The sequence below is a fragment of the Oryctolagus cuniculus genome, chromosome 16 (assembly GCF_964237555.1).
Source record: "Oryctolagus cuniculus chromosome 16, mOryCun1.1, whole genome shotgun sequence".
Lineage (NCBI taxonomy): Eukaryota > Metazoa > Chordata > Mammalia > Lagomorpha > Leporidae > Oryctolagus > Oryctolagus cuniculus.
The window spans coordinates 33,313,539-33,329,147 of NC_091447.1; the positions used below are offsets into that span (position 1 = coordinate 33,313,539).

Sequence of the window (15,609 nt, forward strand, 5' to 3'; positions counted from 1 at the left end):
GGGGGCAGGCACTTAGTACAGCAGTTAAACATCACTTGGGACATATACCTCCTATATCAGAGTGCTTGGATTTGAGTCTCCACTCTACCTCTGATTTAGTGTCCTGATAATGTGCACTCCAGGAAGCAGCAGTGATGGCTCATGTACTAGGGCCCCTGCTACCATGGGAGACCTGGCTTTAGTCCCTGGCTCCTGACTTTGGCTTGGCCTGGCCATGGCTGTGGCAGGCATTTAGATGGAAACAGATGGAAGATCTGTGTGTGTGTGTGTGTGCACGTGCACATGTGTGGCTTTCAAGTTAAATGGAAATAAATGAGTAAAAATGTCTTTAAAAATGTTTTTAAAACTAGAAGCTAAATATCATGATCTTATCAGTATATATTATGTTAAAATTTTTTAATAAAAAAAAAACCCTTGAGAATATTCATTCATTCATTCATATTTATTTGAAAGACAGAGAGACAGAGAAGGATGTGAGTGTCTCAAATGGTGTCTTAACACTGTGCCAAATGCCTGCCCCATGTGGAATACTTTTTTAAATAAATTAAAATTATTTTTTAAGAACAAAAACAAAACAGAAGGCCGTCAATGACTACCAGAAAATGACTCTGAGGCCATGAAACCAAAAAGAAGGATGACAGCAAGAAGCTGCTCTTCAGGGAGTGAAACTCAAGAGAACTGGGAAGTCAGGCACTGCCCCCCTTGACCGGGCCTTGCCTTGCTCCCTGACTGTAACGTGAGGGCGGTCAGATCCATGTTCAAGGTCAAAGAGTTTAAATGCAAGCCTCTCCCCAGAGCTCTGCCTGCGGAACTCACCCACTTCCTCTGAATTCCCCAACTGGAGTCTGTGACCTCTGTTCTACCGTTGCTGTGATCAGAGAGGCATGGAGTCTGTCCAGAGATCTGGTTTCTGGATTAGAAGGTAGAGGGTAACTTCTCAGAAAACTGTGTTCAGCAGACAGCAGCGAATCATAAGGAAGCCACATGTGGAGGGGAAAGTGGAGCCACAAAGCCCTAAGGTTAATGACATCTGTTATGATTAAAAGACATGGTAGCAGTTGCAATTCGTTCACTCTCTCCTTCAATGAGTGCTTTTATTGTCCAACTATTCCTAATCAAGATTGTTTTAGATGTAGACACTACTCTCATGGAATTTAGAATTATCAAACGAGACAGATAGCAAACAAGTTTTGAACTTTCTTTTTTTTTTTTTTTTTAAATACAAATCTGTAGCTACATAAAGTGTTAAGTACCATGAGGGACGTGATCAGAATTCAGTGATGACAGTCAATGCAGTGGTGCAGGTCAAGAGGACTTCCATCCTGAACAGAATCAGAGGGAGGCTTTTCCAAGTAAAGGTTACGTACGCTAAAACCTGAAGTACGAGAAGGAGTTGTCCTGAAATGCGAAGTGGAGGTCAGAGAGAGAGTGTGCAAAAGCCCTGAGGTGGGATAAGCTTAATGCCAGTGAAGAATAAAGAAAGCCAGTGTGGCTCAAAGGTAGATTGGGAGGGGTAACAGCAAGCCTGTCAAAGTTGTAAAGCTATGCCTTATCAGCAATGGGAAGGAGGTGGAATTTTTATTTGAAATACAATTTTATTTGAGAAGCAACTCAGGTGCTCTCAGCAGGAAAGAAATAATATATCTTTGCTTTTGATGATTGTTTGGCTGTTCTATGTAACACAGATCAACTGGAGGACAGGATAAGATGGGATGGGGGATAAGTAGGAGACAGCCATATTAATCTGCCTGAGAGATGATGGTTATGAATGGGGAGGAGAAAGCAGCTCATGGTGATGTTATGAATGCAAAAATAATATGAGCTGATGACAGCTTGAAAGTAAGGGGTAATGACTAGAAAGCACTTAAGAAAGACAGCCAGTTGGGGGCCAGTGCTGTAGCATCTGTGGCATTGGCATCCTATGCAGGCACTGGTTTGTGTCCCTGGTGTTCCTCTTCTGATCCAGCTCCCAGCTTATGGCCTGGGGAAGAAGTAGAAGATGACCCAAGTGCTTGGGCCCCAGAACTCACACAGGAGGCCTGGCTCCTGGCTCTGATTGGCCTAGTTCCAACTGTTGTGGCCATTTAAGGAGTGAACCAGTGGCTGGAAGACCTTTCTCTCTGTTTCTCCCTTTCTCTGTCTACAACTCTACTTCTCAAATAAATAAATAAAATCTTTAAAAAATGAAAGACAGCCAGACTTGGGCAGGTAAATGAATCATGGGGTCATTTACAGACAGGAAAGTGTGGAGGGGAAACTGGCTTAAGTAAAGGACCAAAGTCAAGGATTTCATTTGAGATCACCAGGGGAGATGTCAAGATTCCAGTAGCAGGTGGTTCTGCACGTGTGATCTCTAAGTTTTCCTGGTGACCGGGGATTATATGTAGGAGAGACAGTGGGAGTTCTCACCCTTGGATTTCATCCCCAGTTCTCAGTACCCTTGTGGCAGAGTCTCAGGGCTTCTGGAGGTCCCCACACCACTGATCTGCTTGAGGTGCTCATGGGCATGAAAGAGGGTATAATGGCTGACTGACAGCCATGAGAACTCTTGGGAAGCTGTGCTTAGAAGTGTGATGTGTGGATACAGTCCATATGGTGGTATGATGATAGGATCACTGCTTTCTGTGGCTGGAACAGCACTGCACTGCTCTGATGGGGCTGACCCTCTCTGGACTTATCTTCCAGGGACTCTGGCAATAAAGGGGACCCCTAGAATGCACTTCCCCTTTATTGCCCAGGCAGAGAGTCCAGGGGCTTACCCAGATGGACATCCCTAGGCAGCAGAATAACCTGCCCCAGGACACTTCCCCTGGGAAAGCATATACATTTAAGAGTTGTGTGTGGCACTGAAGTTGGTAAGTCAGAGGAGCAGGTTTGAGTGTGTCCTCCAAATAGGAGAACTTTTGAGGTGGTATCAGGATTTGGAGAGCAAAGACCAAGGAGAGGAAATCAAGCACACAGGTGAAGAGAGACCAGGTGGTGGGAGAAGCTGGTGTTTCAGCTCTTTGTTGGGTTTTCACTGCTCTCTGCCAAATGATGTATGGAACCCCCAAGAAACCACTGTGTTTTCACACAGGTTGGGCATCTCTAGTGCGAAAATCCCAAATGATCCCAAATTGAAAACCTTTTGAGGACCAACATGACACCCCAAGTGGAAAATCCCACACCTGAGCTCAAGTGAGGGTCACACTCAGAACACAGACACACTAAAAATACTGTGTGTCTGAGGTGCCTAGGAAACACAATGAAGTTCCCAGTTAGAATTGAATCTCATCACCAGAATGGCTTATTATGTCCATGCAAATGTTTCAAAATCCAAAGAAACCCAAAAATTTGAAACTTTTTCCAAGCATTTTGGGTGAGGGACACTGAACCTGTGACAGGATTTAGTGTGGTGGTACTTGACTGAGAAATTGGATCATAAAGCATTTCTGTTTAATCCCCTTTTGTGTATCTTTGTAGAGGTCAAAAAGTTCCCTTGCCTTGTTAAAAAAAAATCCCCACATTAAAAGGTCAAGTTGATCATATTTTTGCCTAAAAATGTTATGAAGATAAGATGCATAATCATATTTATAATAAAAAAATTAAAAAGTTTTATCTGCAGTGTTTTTGAAAATATGTTTATCTGTAAGTTATCATTGGGATAAAAAATAAATGGTATACAGAGCTCTGTATTACTTCTTATGACTACATATACATTTCAAATTATCTCAAAAGTTGTAACAGGAAAAAGAAAAAAGTTAAGTACATTTTTAAGAATCAGTTCTTCCATTTCCCCAAATTTCTGCTCTGTCTCTTCAAGAAAGGCAGGAAGCATGACTCCTCTGAAACACCTCTACGTGGACTGATTCTTGCATGTGGTGTTTGCAATGTTTGAAAAATGTCAGGAAAGTAAATTGCAAAGTGAACTTGATCCAATTAAATGCTATTTAACCATATGCTTACTCAGAATAATTTGCCAGGTTGGAGTTGGAGGTCAGTGAGTTGTAATGAACCAGGACAAGCTGACTGATCTGCGAGACTTGTCTGACCAGGAGGCCACCCAGGGAGATATTATAGATTCTCCATCAGGCAAGGCATTTCACAAGAAATCTGCCCAGTTCACTTTTTCTCCCATGGTTTCCAGTACACCAGGAGCCCGGAACACTCCCACAGCACCCCTCTGAGACATCTGACAGTCTTAGCCTTCCAAGGACCTGCTTGGCTCCTCAGCTTCTGTACCCGTGTGAGTGGAGGCAAAACCATCCCAATGGGGCATCCTGAGAGCCTGCAACAGGAGCTCAGACCACCACAAAATGCACCGTGCACCAGGACATTGCTGTGCCACTATACTGGAAGAAGAGAAGAGGGGTCAGGAACAGGTTTGGTCCTTAGCTTCTGCACTGGTAATTCTCATGTTCTTTCCCACTTTGTTCCAGGGAGAAAATCCATTACATTCGGACAGAGGGTAATCACGGGCTTGAAAAGTTGTCCTGTGATGCAGATCTAGTCATCCTACTAAGGTAAGGGGCTGAGCCAGCCACAGTCCTGGGCAGACTTCTGGGCAGTTCCCCTCCACTACAGCTACCCTGAAAGGGGCTTGCACAGAAATACCATTCATTCCAGAACATTCCAGTGGCTGCCACTGGAGGAAGGTCCTTGCCCCCATGCCGGCTGTCTGCGACTGTCTCTAGATTTACAACTGGGGAAATCCAGAGCTTCATACAGAGCTTGGTGGACACTGTTGTGGAGTTACTCAGTTTTAAAATACACTGAGAACCTACAAGCAGGATGTGTCTTTTCATCCTGCATCCAAATCTAATCATTGTTATTGTTTTGTGAAAACTGTAACTGCTATGACCCCAATTCTTGAGCACTTCCTTGGTGATGGAGAGCTAACTTTTTTTTTTACAGTCTCTTTGAAGAAGAGATTATGTCCTACGTCCCGCTGCAGGCTGCCTTCCACCCTGGGTATAGCTTCTCTCCCCGCTGTTCACCCTGTTCCTCACCTCAGAACTCCCCAGGTAACTCGGGAATCTGGCCTGATCCTGCCTGTAAGCTTCCGTGTGTGTTTCCACTCGGTGAAGGTGGGTGGAGACACACTGTGTGTCTTCTCTTCATCTCCCTCAATGTCCTGATGGAAAAAAAAAAAAACACTAAATAAAGCATCGACGCACTGCTGCTGCCTGTTTTTCTAATACCCCCAAAGCTAGGATAGGGTTTAGTGGCTTACAAAATTTAACAGACTATTTCAACACATGAGAACAATATGACAGTCAAATTTTGGCATCCACAAATAAAGTTTTATTGGAACCCAGCAATGCCTGTTTACGTAGTTTTCTATGGCAGCAGTCAGAATTAACAACAGAAACCAAGTAGCCTGCAAATCCTAAAATATTTGATCTCTGGTCCATTACAGAAAAATGTTCCCTTCCCTTGATCTAAATTGCTGTTGCATGCCAAAAGCACTATCCAAGCATTTCAAAGGGCAATGCCCTCTCTGAAACCCTCTGCTTTCTAATTCAGAATTCTATTGGATACTGGTTTCAGGAACACAATTCCTAGGGATCATTGTTATGTCTCCACAAGAATATGATACTGTTCCCCAAATTTTCTTTATGTATGAGGATGAACTTACTCATGATACAATTATTGGGAGTCACTTTCTTTTCCAAATAAGGGTTGAGCTGTTTAGTGAAAAAAATATGTTTCCTGGAGTTACCCAGATAATTAGCTTAGGTCAAATCCGTACCCCCAAACTTAATCTAGATATTGGAAAGTTTTCCCCTTTTTATTTGGCTTGCATTTCCACATTATTGTAGGTTTATATGGTAAACTCAAATTTCATTTTGTAACTGTAAAAATGAAAAATGATAGTTTCAAAAATCTAGGAACTTCCTATCTCCTTCCCTGTAGGGTCAGAGTCTAAACTTGACATTTGAAGCCATGGGGAAAGTCAGATGAGAAAGAACTTAGCAGTGCACTCTGGCTTTCAGTAGGAGGGTCTTCTTTGGATTTAGTATCACTTAGAACTTCCATAAGTCTCCAGAACTAGAATAGTTCTTAGTTTAGTTTCTCCAAGTTGTGTCAGTCAGAACTTTCTTAGAGGAAGGTCTGCTAGTTGCTAAAATCTGTTTTTGAGACAGTATATCCTTGCCGTCACTTCCTCCAAAAAAGTTAAGGAAATGTCCAGCTGCTACCTCTAGCATATGACATAGCTGAGGTCCCATTGCCTGTGATGAAGACAACCAGAGCTTTATCAAGCGAGCATCAGGAAAACCAAGCATTAAAAGAGCACCCAGAGCGACCTGCTTTTGGAGAATAGAGCCTTCCATTTTGGGGGAGCTATTTCTCTGCACGATAACCTACCAGATGTATAGAGTGACCCTGCATGCAAACACGCCAACCTTTGGTCAACAACCGTAGGGAGTAGTGCATGATTTTAACATCTCTGTATGAGAGCAGTTCATATTACAAATAAATAAGAATGAAGAGTTACTTGCTAAATGGGAGTTATTTGGATAACTTATATGAGGGCACTTTTAAAAGTTCACTGAAAACAGACTTTAAAGATGTTTATGTTGGTGTAACAGAAAATTGAAATTCACATTTTTCCATGAACTTTTTGAAGACCTCACTTATGTATGAATTTCAATTTTTTGCACCAAAATAAACTTATCTTGTACTTATATTTTCTTTGAAGCACCCTTGTTTAAAAGGAATCAAATTTCTTGGTAAAGACATTATTGATTCCATGAATCCCAATAGTCATCTAATTCATTTTGACAAATTACTTAATGCCTTATTCTCTGACTTTGATGACAAGGTCTTAGATTATGTAATCCAAATACTCTTGATGTTAAATTTTACAATTCTTCTTAACCTAGGCTTTATGAAATTCATCTAGGCACCAAAGTGATGAATCATAGAAGTTTATTCTGAAGTACTTTGTAAAGTATCGGTTATTAGGAAAATGCACAGTCATGAGAATGGTAGTAGTTCCAGCAGTAGTAAAAGCCATAATATAAAATAAACTATAATCTGCTAAAAAGAAATTATGCCTGCACTTGCAGACTGGTATTCTAGTTCCATCTCTATCCTGACATCTGGCATTTTGCCAAGGCTGCTGCTTTCAAGTGGTGGATGTTGGTTCCTTCCCATCCCACATGTTATAGGGCCCCTAGTGCTTCCTGGTTTATACCACCCAGCTGCATGTCCTCAACCCGTCTCCCAGTTACCATCAGCTACTCACCTTTTTCTTATTCTCAGAGACTGTGCGCCTGTCTCATAGCCATCTCCTTCCTAAGCAAGCCCTTCCATCATCTTTGAATACCCATAAGGACATTCATTCTGTCCTCTGCCTTTCCCATGGCTGGACTTCCTTATCTTCAGTGATCTTCACCTCCTCCTCCTCAAATACTTGTTCCTATCACCCCATTCCCAACCTTCTTGTCATCTCTAAAATCCCCAATTCAAGCACCTTTTTCCTCCCAATATGCTTACTATCCCTATGACCTTCCTTTGGCTTCCACAGGGCCTCCACTTCATGGAATGCTCTCTTGTCATCTTTCTCCTACCCAGCATAAATTCTGTGGTTCCTCATTGTAGTAATATCCTTACCAACGCCCTGAACTCTCCTGATCATAAACATTTTATTTGCAACCCTGGGCAAAACTCTACCCGTAGATAAACCATCCAATCTACTTCTTCCACATCTACAGACACTCTTGGGCAGAAGTCACTGGACAGGGCTGATTGTTAATTATAGATTCATCATCTCTCACCTTATATGAACCTTGAACACCCAAAAGAAAATTTTAGCACATTTCTTTCATCTTTTCTATTATTTCAAATATTCTGCTCCCTCCAAGCCTAAAATCCCTAGTGTCCCTCTTCTCTCCTAACAAATGTCATTCTAATTTACTCCTCCGAGAAAACGGAGGCCACCAAGCAAAAACTTTCTCAGATGCTTCAGGAAGCATCTGAGACACGTCTTCATGCATCTACTTCTGTGGCTGTTCTTGTGGCCTCTTCCTACAATCCCCAAGGCTCACTCCCAGATTTCTTTCTCTTCTTTAAACTCTTCACCTTCCCCACAAATTAATTCTTTTTCCACTGTTGCCCATTTCAATGAATGATTCCACAGCTCATTCAGTTACAAAATCTGAAAATTATCTCTTCACTAACTATATCTAATTTACTGCCCCCTAAATACATCTCTGATCTGTCCACTTTTCATCTCCACTGCACTGACACAAGCCTATTCCAGTTTGGACTTTACAAATCCACCTTGGTCATCTCCAGTTTTCTCTCTCTATGGCTGGAAGATAGATGTTTTCATAACACAGGTCAAATCATGCCAGTATGACTTCCTTTTACACTTAGCACAAAATAAAATTGCTCACCAGACTGGACATTTTTCTGTTGGTGTGGCTCTTGTCCACCTCTCAAGCTTTGTTTTGGCATCACCTTGTTCTCACACCCTGTATACCAGAAAAACTAGAACAGCACTGTCCATTCTGCCACAGGACTTTTGTATATTCCGTACTTTCCCTGCATTTTTCTCTCAGCTCATCTCTTCTCTTAGTTGAAGGTAAGTCTTTCCTGACCCATTCAATCAAACTCATGACTTCTTACTCTTCAGGTCTTCCCCAGGGAAGCCTTCTTGGCTTTGTCCATCATGTTCTGATACTTCAAAGTACTGGGTTCCCTTCTTTCATGGATAGCAGTCATCTCAACTTGTAATTATATACTCATTTCTATGAGTTTACAGGTATAAATCTCCAGGTTGTAAGCTTAGTAACCTATAAAAATATTTAATGCATAGGCCATGATTCTGGCCAACTGTAAAACCTGGACAATAATATTATACATTTCATATCCTTTTCCATTAAAGGGTGTATGGAGATAGTAAAGACTTTACAAAGTACTATATATGATACAGAAACTCTCCTCTATACAAAGTTAAGAATTATTATTATTGTAAAACTTGCAGTTAAGATGCATGATAACCTAATATAAAGCCCTAAATGCCCTGGGCCTAAGTGCACTGATATACTTATTTTACCATTAATATCAAAACAGAAGCATGACAACCACATAATATTAAAGCCCCAGTTGCCTGCCTGTAGTTTCAGTAACTTCTTCCAGCAGCTTACAAGAAAAGTTAGCCTAGTTCAGTTTGTGTTCATGGTTTTAGATTAAGTGCAGTCAAGCCACGATAATGCTTACCCAGGTACTTTTAAAAGAAATAAGTACAGCTTAAAATATGTGGAATGGCAACCATGTTTATTCCAGTCAGAAGTTATTTTTCTCTTTAGTTTATGATTTCTGTTTATTATAAAAGAAACTGAATGGATGACAGAAATGAAGAGAAATTCCTTAGAAGAGGAGGAACATGAAGACACAGGAATGTGCTTCTGGTGGGCACTTGATCATCCCTTGCTCTGTGTATTTGTTCTTGGGTAAAGCGTGGTGACCTACAGGCCTGTGTGCTTCTTCCTGCAGGTTTACAGAGAGCCAGTGCGAGAGCCCCTTCACCATACCGGAGAGACTTTGAGGCCAAGCTCCGCAATTTCTACCGAAAACTAGAAGCCAAAGGATTTGGTCAGGGTCCAGGGAAAATTAAGTGAGTGTTCCAGTGCTTGGCAATTAATACAGATGGTAGATTTTTCTGTCTCTTAAATCATTAAAAAAAATTTTTTTAAAGATCAAGAACCTTGGTGTGGTAGCACCTGTGGTCCAAAGGGAGTAGGAAAAGGAGTTAGGAAATTGGAAGCTAAGGAGGAAAGTAAGAAATTGGAAGGAAAGTGGGGAAGGAGAAAGAAAAGTAGATTCCAGACAAAGATGGGCATGAAATCAGTAGTAGACCTTTTCAGAGAACAAAAAATGCAGAATTCAATAAAAGGAAAAAAAAAAAAAAAGAAAAAGAAAAGAACCTTATAGATCCTCTTATCCCTGGAGCAAAATTTAACTTGTTAGTCAAATTCATGTAATCTTTATAATAACTTTGTAATTGAACTCAAAGTAAAAAGTTTTTTCCTTCTGGGTTTATTATTTCCATCCTAAAAAGCCAAGCCCAAGCTCAAGAATCCAAGTTAACCTCCTATGAGTTGTTCAAAAACCATCTTCAAGTAGCTCAGTGTGATGAAGGCATCCAGTGATAGGTGTGAAAAGAGTGTTAAGCTAAGCTCATTGCCGAATGGATGGAACCTGCATCCTCCTTGGAAGTGGTGGATCTGGGCCTTGAGAGCTCGCATACAGCACTGACACCCTGAGTTCACGCCTATCACTCACCTTGCGTCTTCTTCTCAGGCTCATTATCCGACGAGATCATCTGTTGGAGGGAACCTTCAATCAGGTGATGGCCTACTCCCGGAAGGAGCTCCAGCGAAACAAGCTCTACGTGACCTTTGTTGGAGAGGAGGGGTGAGGCACCAGCAGTGTCATGCAGACACCTCAGTGTGGGCAGAGCAGAGCCCCAGGATGAGGGGAGGTTTTTCTCGGGAAGAAGCAGGGTAATTACAACCCTTGGCCCCTAACGTGATTATGAGCTTCCCAGGGATCTTTTTCTCTCCAGGTATTGCCAAGCTTTAAAAATCATGTTCTTCTAAAAACCTAAGATTAGTTGCATGCCTAAAGCCTGAGGTCACGTCATGAAAGTATAAGCCAAAAATGCAGTGCTAAGCCACTGGATCTTTATTTTGAGATGGCATACCCTTCTGAGTATCTAATCAAAAAATTCTCCCTCCTAAGTACACATATGAAGTTACATACCAGACTTCTCATATAATTTCAGTGACTTTATGGAAACCACTCACCATGGAGGACAAGACCACCTTGAAGAGCACATTGGGATGAACTTGGAAATCTTTAAAATTCTCTCTCTCCCTCTCTCTCTCTCTCTCTCTCACACACACACACACACACACGAGACATGCACTATTGCAGAAAACTCCTTTACACCTCATATAACAAAGGTCTTAATTCTAATGGACCAGCTGTGTGTGTGCTTTTCTGTAGATGTTAGATGAACAGAAATAAAAAGGTTAAGGAAACTTGCTGTCAGAGTCCATTCATGGACATCTGGCTAAGAAACACCCCCAGACCAATTCCTGCAACTTCCCTCTCTGCTGCAAGTTAAATCAGTGGAATCCACTCTAAAGAACAGAGAAGCTGGTGCTCTGCCCAGATCCCAACTCCAAAGGAGCACACTAGAATCTGGATAAGAGACAGATCCCCCACTTCCGGGCACATAATGAGTTTCCTGGTCCTCTGCTTCCTTTGCAGCCTGGACTACAGTGGTCCTTCTCGAGAGTTCTTCTTCCTTTTGTCTCAGGAGCTCTTCAACCCCTACTATGGACTCTTTGAGTACTCTGCAAATGATACCTACACAGTGCAGATCAGCCCCATGTCTGCATTTGTAGAAAACCATCTCGAATGGTAAGATCTATCATTTTCACTTTCTTACGTTTGAATGTCTGGTCTTTCCTAATCAGAAGTTGGCAGCATTTCTGTAAGGCCACTCGCATTCAGAGCAGTGTGCCAGTGTTATAAGGGGATAATAAGAGGGAATAACAGATTCTTTTTTAGCAGGAAGAACCTGTTAATTTTCATTAAAAAACGCAAGATAAATTACTAAAGACAGATAATGTATCAATTGAAAATTGATGTGAGGTAATTTCCTACTGAGAAAACATGGAGATAAGTAAACATAGGTTCATGAATGTTGACAATTTTACTAATATCATGAGTAACCTGTGGAGGTTCCTTGGAGGTATGTGTGGATTTGAAATTTTTTGGCCTTGGACCAATAGCTTTAAAGTGTGTGTTGGCTTCTGCATCTTCCAATAAAATAAGTCTCCTGGGTCAGTGATGTCTAATCATCCATCTGACTTGAAAATCCTTATCTCTTGGTTGTCTGCTATTGAGTGGCATTCTATTGCCACTTATTGTTGTGGGTAAAAAATTAGGTCTTAGTTAATTTTGTGCAACTTTGTGGACAAGATATCTTAGATGTAGGTTCTAGAAATTTCCAGAAATCTGCACAGGACACCTAGGATGTTTGTACTCTCCTACTGTGTTACGACCATGCGTGATCTGAAAATTATCCCTGCTCTGACTGTAAGAGTTCCAATCCACGTTCCTGCTGTCAGGATTAAAATGAGTCCAGAGACTGCTAACATGGGTTTTCCTCCAACAAGGCTTGATCAGGCTGCTATTGAAGGGGACAGTTGTGGCAATACCTGCTTAGAGCCAAGTCCCTGTAGTCTGGTTATCAGCCTCAGTATAACCTACTCTTCCTAAGGCTTTCAGATAGTGGAACATACATTCTCCCAAGACTCTTATGGCTCTAAAGGAGCTATGATGAAGTATGTCCACACAACTGTTTAGCATAAGATGAAGCAAAATTTTACCCTTGTTACTCCTTTTCCTCTTAACTTGTCAGTAAGTAGCTGATGAAGCTCATGAGGCAGAAACACACAGGTGCAGCACACAAGCTACTGTGGAAGGGATTTGTGGCCCTGAGTATCAGCTCTGACGTAGGAGACATTCAGGCAGATCCATTCTGACAGAGTGACCCATGAAATGAGAATATAATAATGTACACAGATTAATCATAGCATAATCCCTCATGAAATTTAAAATGATGTCTTAGAGGTCACAAATTAAAATTGGCAACTAATAAAGAAAAATTTTCACCACATAGGATACCAGGTAGCACCATGGTAGATGTTGTGGGGAATACGTGTAATTTAACAGTTATAACTTAAGTCGTTCTCTGTGCAGGGAGAACACAGAGATGAGATGAGCAGGGTCTCTTCCTTCATGGAGTGGTAGTGGGAGGACCACTTGCATAAATCAACAGTTACAAAATAATGTTTTAAATGCTAAGTCATCTATACATATGTGTGTGTGAACCTGAGATACATATATTTAATATATATATATACAGATGCTCCTCAAATGACAATGGAATGACTTCCCAATAAACCCATCAGAAGCTGAAAATGTGCATAGCAAATCCATTTAACACACCTAACCTGCCATATATCCTAGTACCCCTCATGATGGTGGTGCTGGCTGGGAATTCTGCTCACTGCTGCTCTCAGCACTGTGCAAGAAAATCCTATCATGTATCACCACCCTGGGGAACAAATCCAAACTCAAAATTCAAAGCACTATATCTACAGAATATCTATCACTTTCACACTATCTGTAAAGTCAAAGAATCATAAGCCAAAAAACATTAAGTCAGAGGCCGTCTGCATGTGTTGAACTGCATTCAATGGCATGGGAAAACACTTTGCTTTGCCCATTGTACATAGTAAGGAGTGGAGCTCATGAGTCTTCAAGAAGTGAGGATGTGAGAAGAGGCTGGAGATAGGATGGGAATCAGATGGTCAGTCACAGCACCTGTGAAGAGTACTGTAACTGGATTTGTGATTTTAGGTAGTTAATCTTGCCATAGATTGGGGGATACATTTCAGTATGTAATACTGGAAAAAGAGCCCAGCTGTGAAATAGCTGATAAGTCAACCAGAAAGATAAAGGGTCAAAACTAAGTTAGAGACAGTGCCAGGGAAGAAGGGACCGACTTCAGGGACAGCTCAGAGGGAAAGAAAACCGATGAAGCTGGTTCACTGACCAAATGTTAAGGAGAGAGAGAGAAAGAAAGAAGGAATAAGTATAAGGGTTTTGTTTGCACAATTGGGTGGATGATGTTTTTAACTGTGATAAATTAAACAGAGTAGAAGATATTTAGAAGAAAGATGAAGCATTCAGTCTGAAATAAGAGTTTTCAGTGTCTGTGATAAATATATTTGTCATAACTGGGACGATGGCCCTGGGTAGCAGAACAGCTGGGCAGGAAATTGAAACTTGAGAGACACCAACACATGCAAGGTGGCTCAGTTGTGGGAAATGAGACCACTCAGAGCTTGAGCAGATGGTGAGCAGAGCCGAGTCTCATGGCACATGTGTGGGTGATGCTGACTTGTCGAGGGTGGGCAGAGCAGAAGAGTCCATGTGGCAAGCTAAGAAGGAATGGCCAGAGAACTCAGGGCCTGGAAGAATGTGATGAATGAAAAAGGAGCCTTGGGATTGGCAGAAGAGAAGCTACTTTGGTGAAGTGAAACAGAGGCTAGAGCATGTGTTTCAGAAACAGAATGGGGAGAACAGATTGGGAGGTTGGAGCTCAGGACTTCCAGAGAGACAGGAGGACAGTTGACCAAGGAAGCACATTTTGGATGATGGCTGAAGATAAGCACCAAGGTGGGATGCTTGGTACTCAGCCTTCTGAAGGAAACGGTAGAGTTAAGTGCATTTCAGCAGTTATGAAACAAGACCACAAGTAGAGGTTTAATGGGAAGCATGAAGACACACTGGGCCCGTGACCTGCACATGTGCTGGACCACCTACTTGAGTCACTTTCTGATGTGAAGGTGCCTCCCCGGCTGCCCTGCCCCCTACTCTCCACCTGGCTCTGTTGCTTTCCATTCATCCGTGCCTTAACAGGCTGCCAAAGCTCTGTGGGAGTGTCAGTTAAACTTCACTGTGTCAGGAAGGGAATTGTGTGCTACAGGGATCTTGCAAGAATTAGCTGAGCTTTCTGAACGGATTCCTTACAAGGGCTCAGCAGTGCCAGCCCTTGAGGTGCTTGTTACCTGCTGTCCCCGTTGCTTGAGTACGTGACCCCCTGTGTGGGCTCACAGGCTGTCATTCACTGGTGTTCTCCACGTTGAGAATATTTGCTGTGCGTCCTGTAAACAAAGTCACATGGGGGTTTCTGACCTGAACAGCAATCTAAATGGAGCTCGCGTGGATAAGAGTTTCCTCTCAGTGTTGCATGCTGGGTGGCACATTGTTAGGAAGTGGGCAGGAGACCCCCCTCTTATGTGAGAAAGAAGCTCTGACACCTCGGTCCCCAGAGTCCTCAGCTGGTAGAAAAGCCTGGAATGCAGAGTAATGTCGTGCATGTTCGTGGGGGAAAATACCAGATCGTGCCCTAAGTCTCCATGTGGAGCTGGACTGTTCTCTTACCAGTGCCTCAGAGTTCCTGAGAAAGGAAAACTGGTTTTCTTCCCATAGTCACAGCCACGGTCATGGTCACTGCCGTGACTGAGGGAACTGGAGTCACCAGTGGAGTCTTCTTTACATTTGCAAGGGAAGCTCTTGATTGGGCTTTGGGGAATCTGAACAAAACCATGATTCTGGAGTCACTACGTTTGCTTATTCTCATAAAGCCACGTATGCCTTATGGCCAAGAAAACTCTCAGACTTTGCATCCCATGTGCCCCTGAGTGCTTGTTAAGCTTTTTTTTTTTACCAAGAATTTAGTGAAGGACACTTAGGATAGCTCGGCTCTGGATGAAATAAGTAGCTCTGGATCTTGCTGGGGTGCCTGTCTGCGGATCTGTTGCTAACACTCCTGGAACCATGAAGCCCGTGAGACTGAGAAAACCAGAATTCTGAATTCTCAAATGCAATCATCCACAATATGCTGCCGCTGGAAGCTTTTTTTTTTTCTTTTGGAAGGCAGAGGGAAAGATGTTCAGTCTGCTGGTTCACTCCTCATATACCCAAAACAGCCAGTGCTGCACCAGGTCAAAGCTAGGAGCCTGGAATTCA

General features: G+C 42.3%; 1 protein-coding gene across 9 annotated transcripts in view; it reads left to right on the forward strand.

Moving 5' to 3' along the window:
• HECW1 (HECT, C2 and WW domain containing E3 ubiquitin protein ligase 1) overlaps positions 1-15,609 on the forward strand; it is a 407,022-nt gene that overhangs the window by 337,119 nt on the left and 54,294 nt on the right. For all 9 annotated transcript variants that reach the window (XM_051852912.2, XM_051852913.2, XM_051852914.2 and 6 more), the window contains 5 exons: positions 4,419-4,502; positions 4,894-5,003; positions 9,487-9,607; positions 10,294-10,407; positions 11,269-11,421. In XM_051852912.2, coding sequence (XP_051708872.1) covers positions 4,419-4,502; positions 4,894-5,003; positions 9,487-9,607; positions 10,294-10,407; positions 11,269-11,421 — 582 coding nt within the window. The remainder of the gene's footprint in view (positions 1-4,418; positions 4,503-4,893; positions 5,004-9,486; positions 9,608-10,293; positions 10,408-11,268; positions 11,422-15,609) is intronic.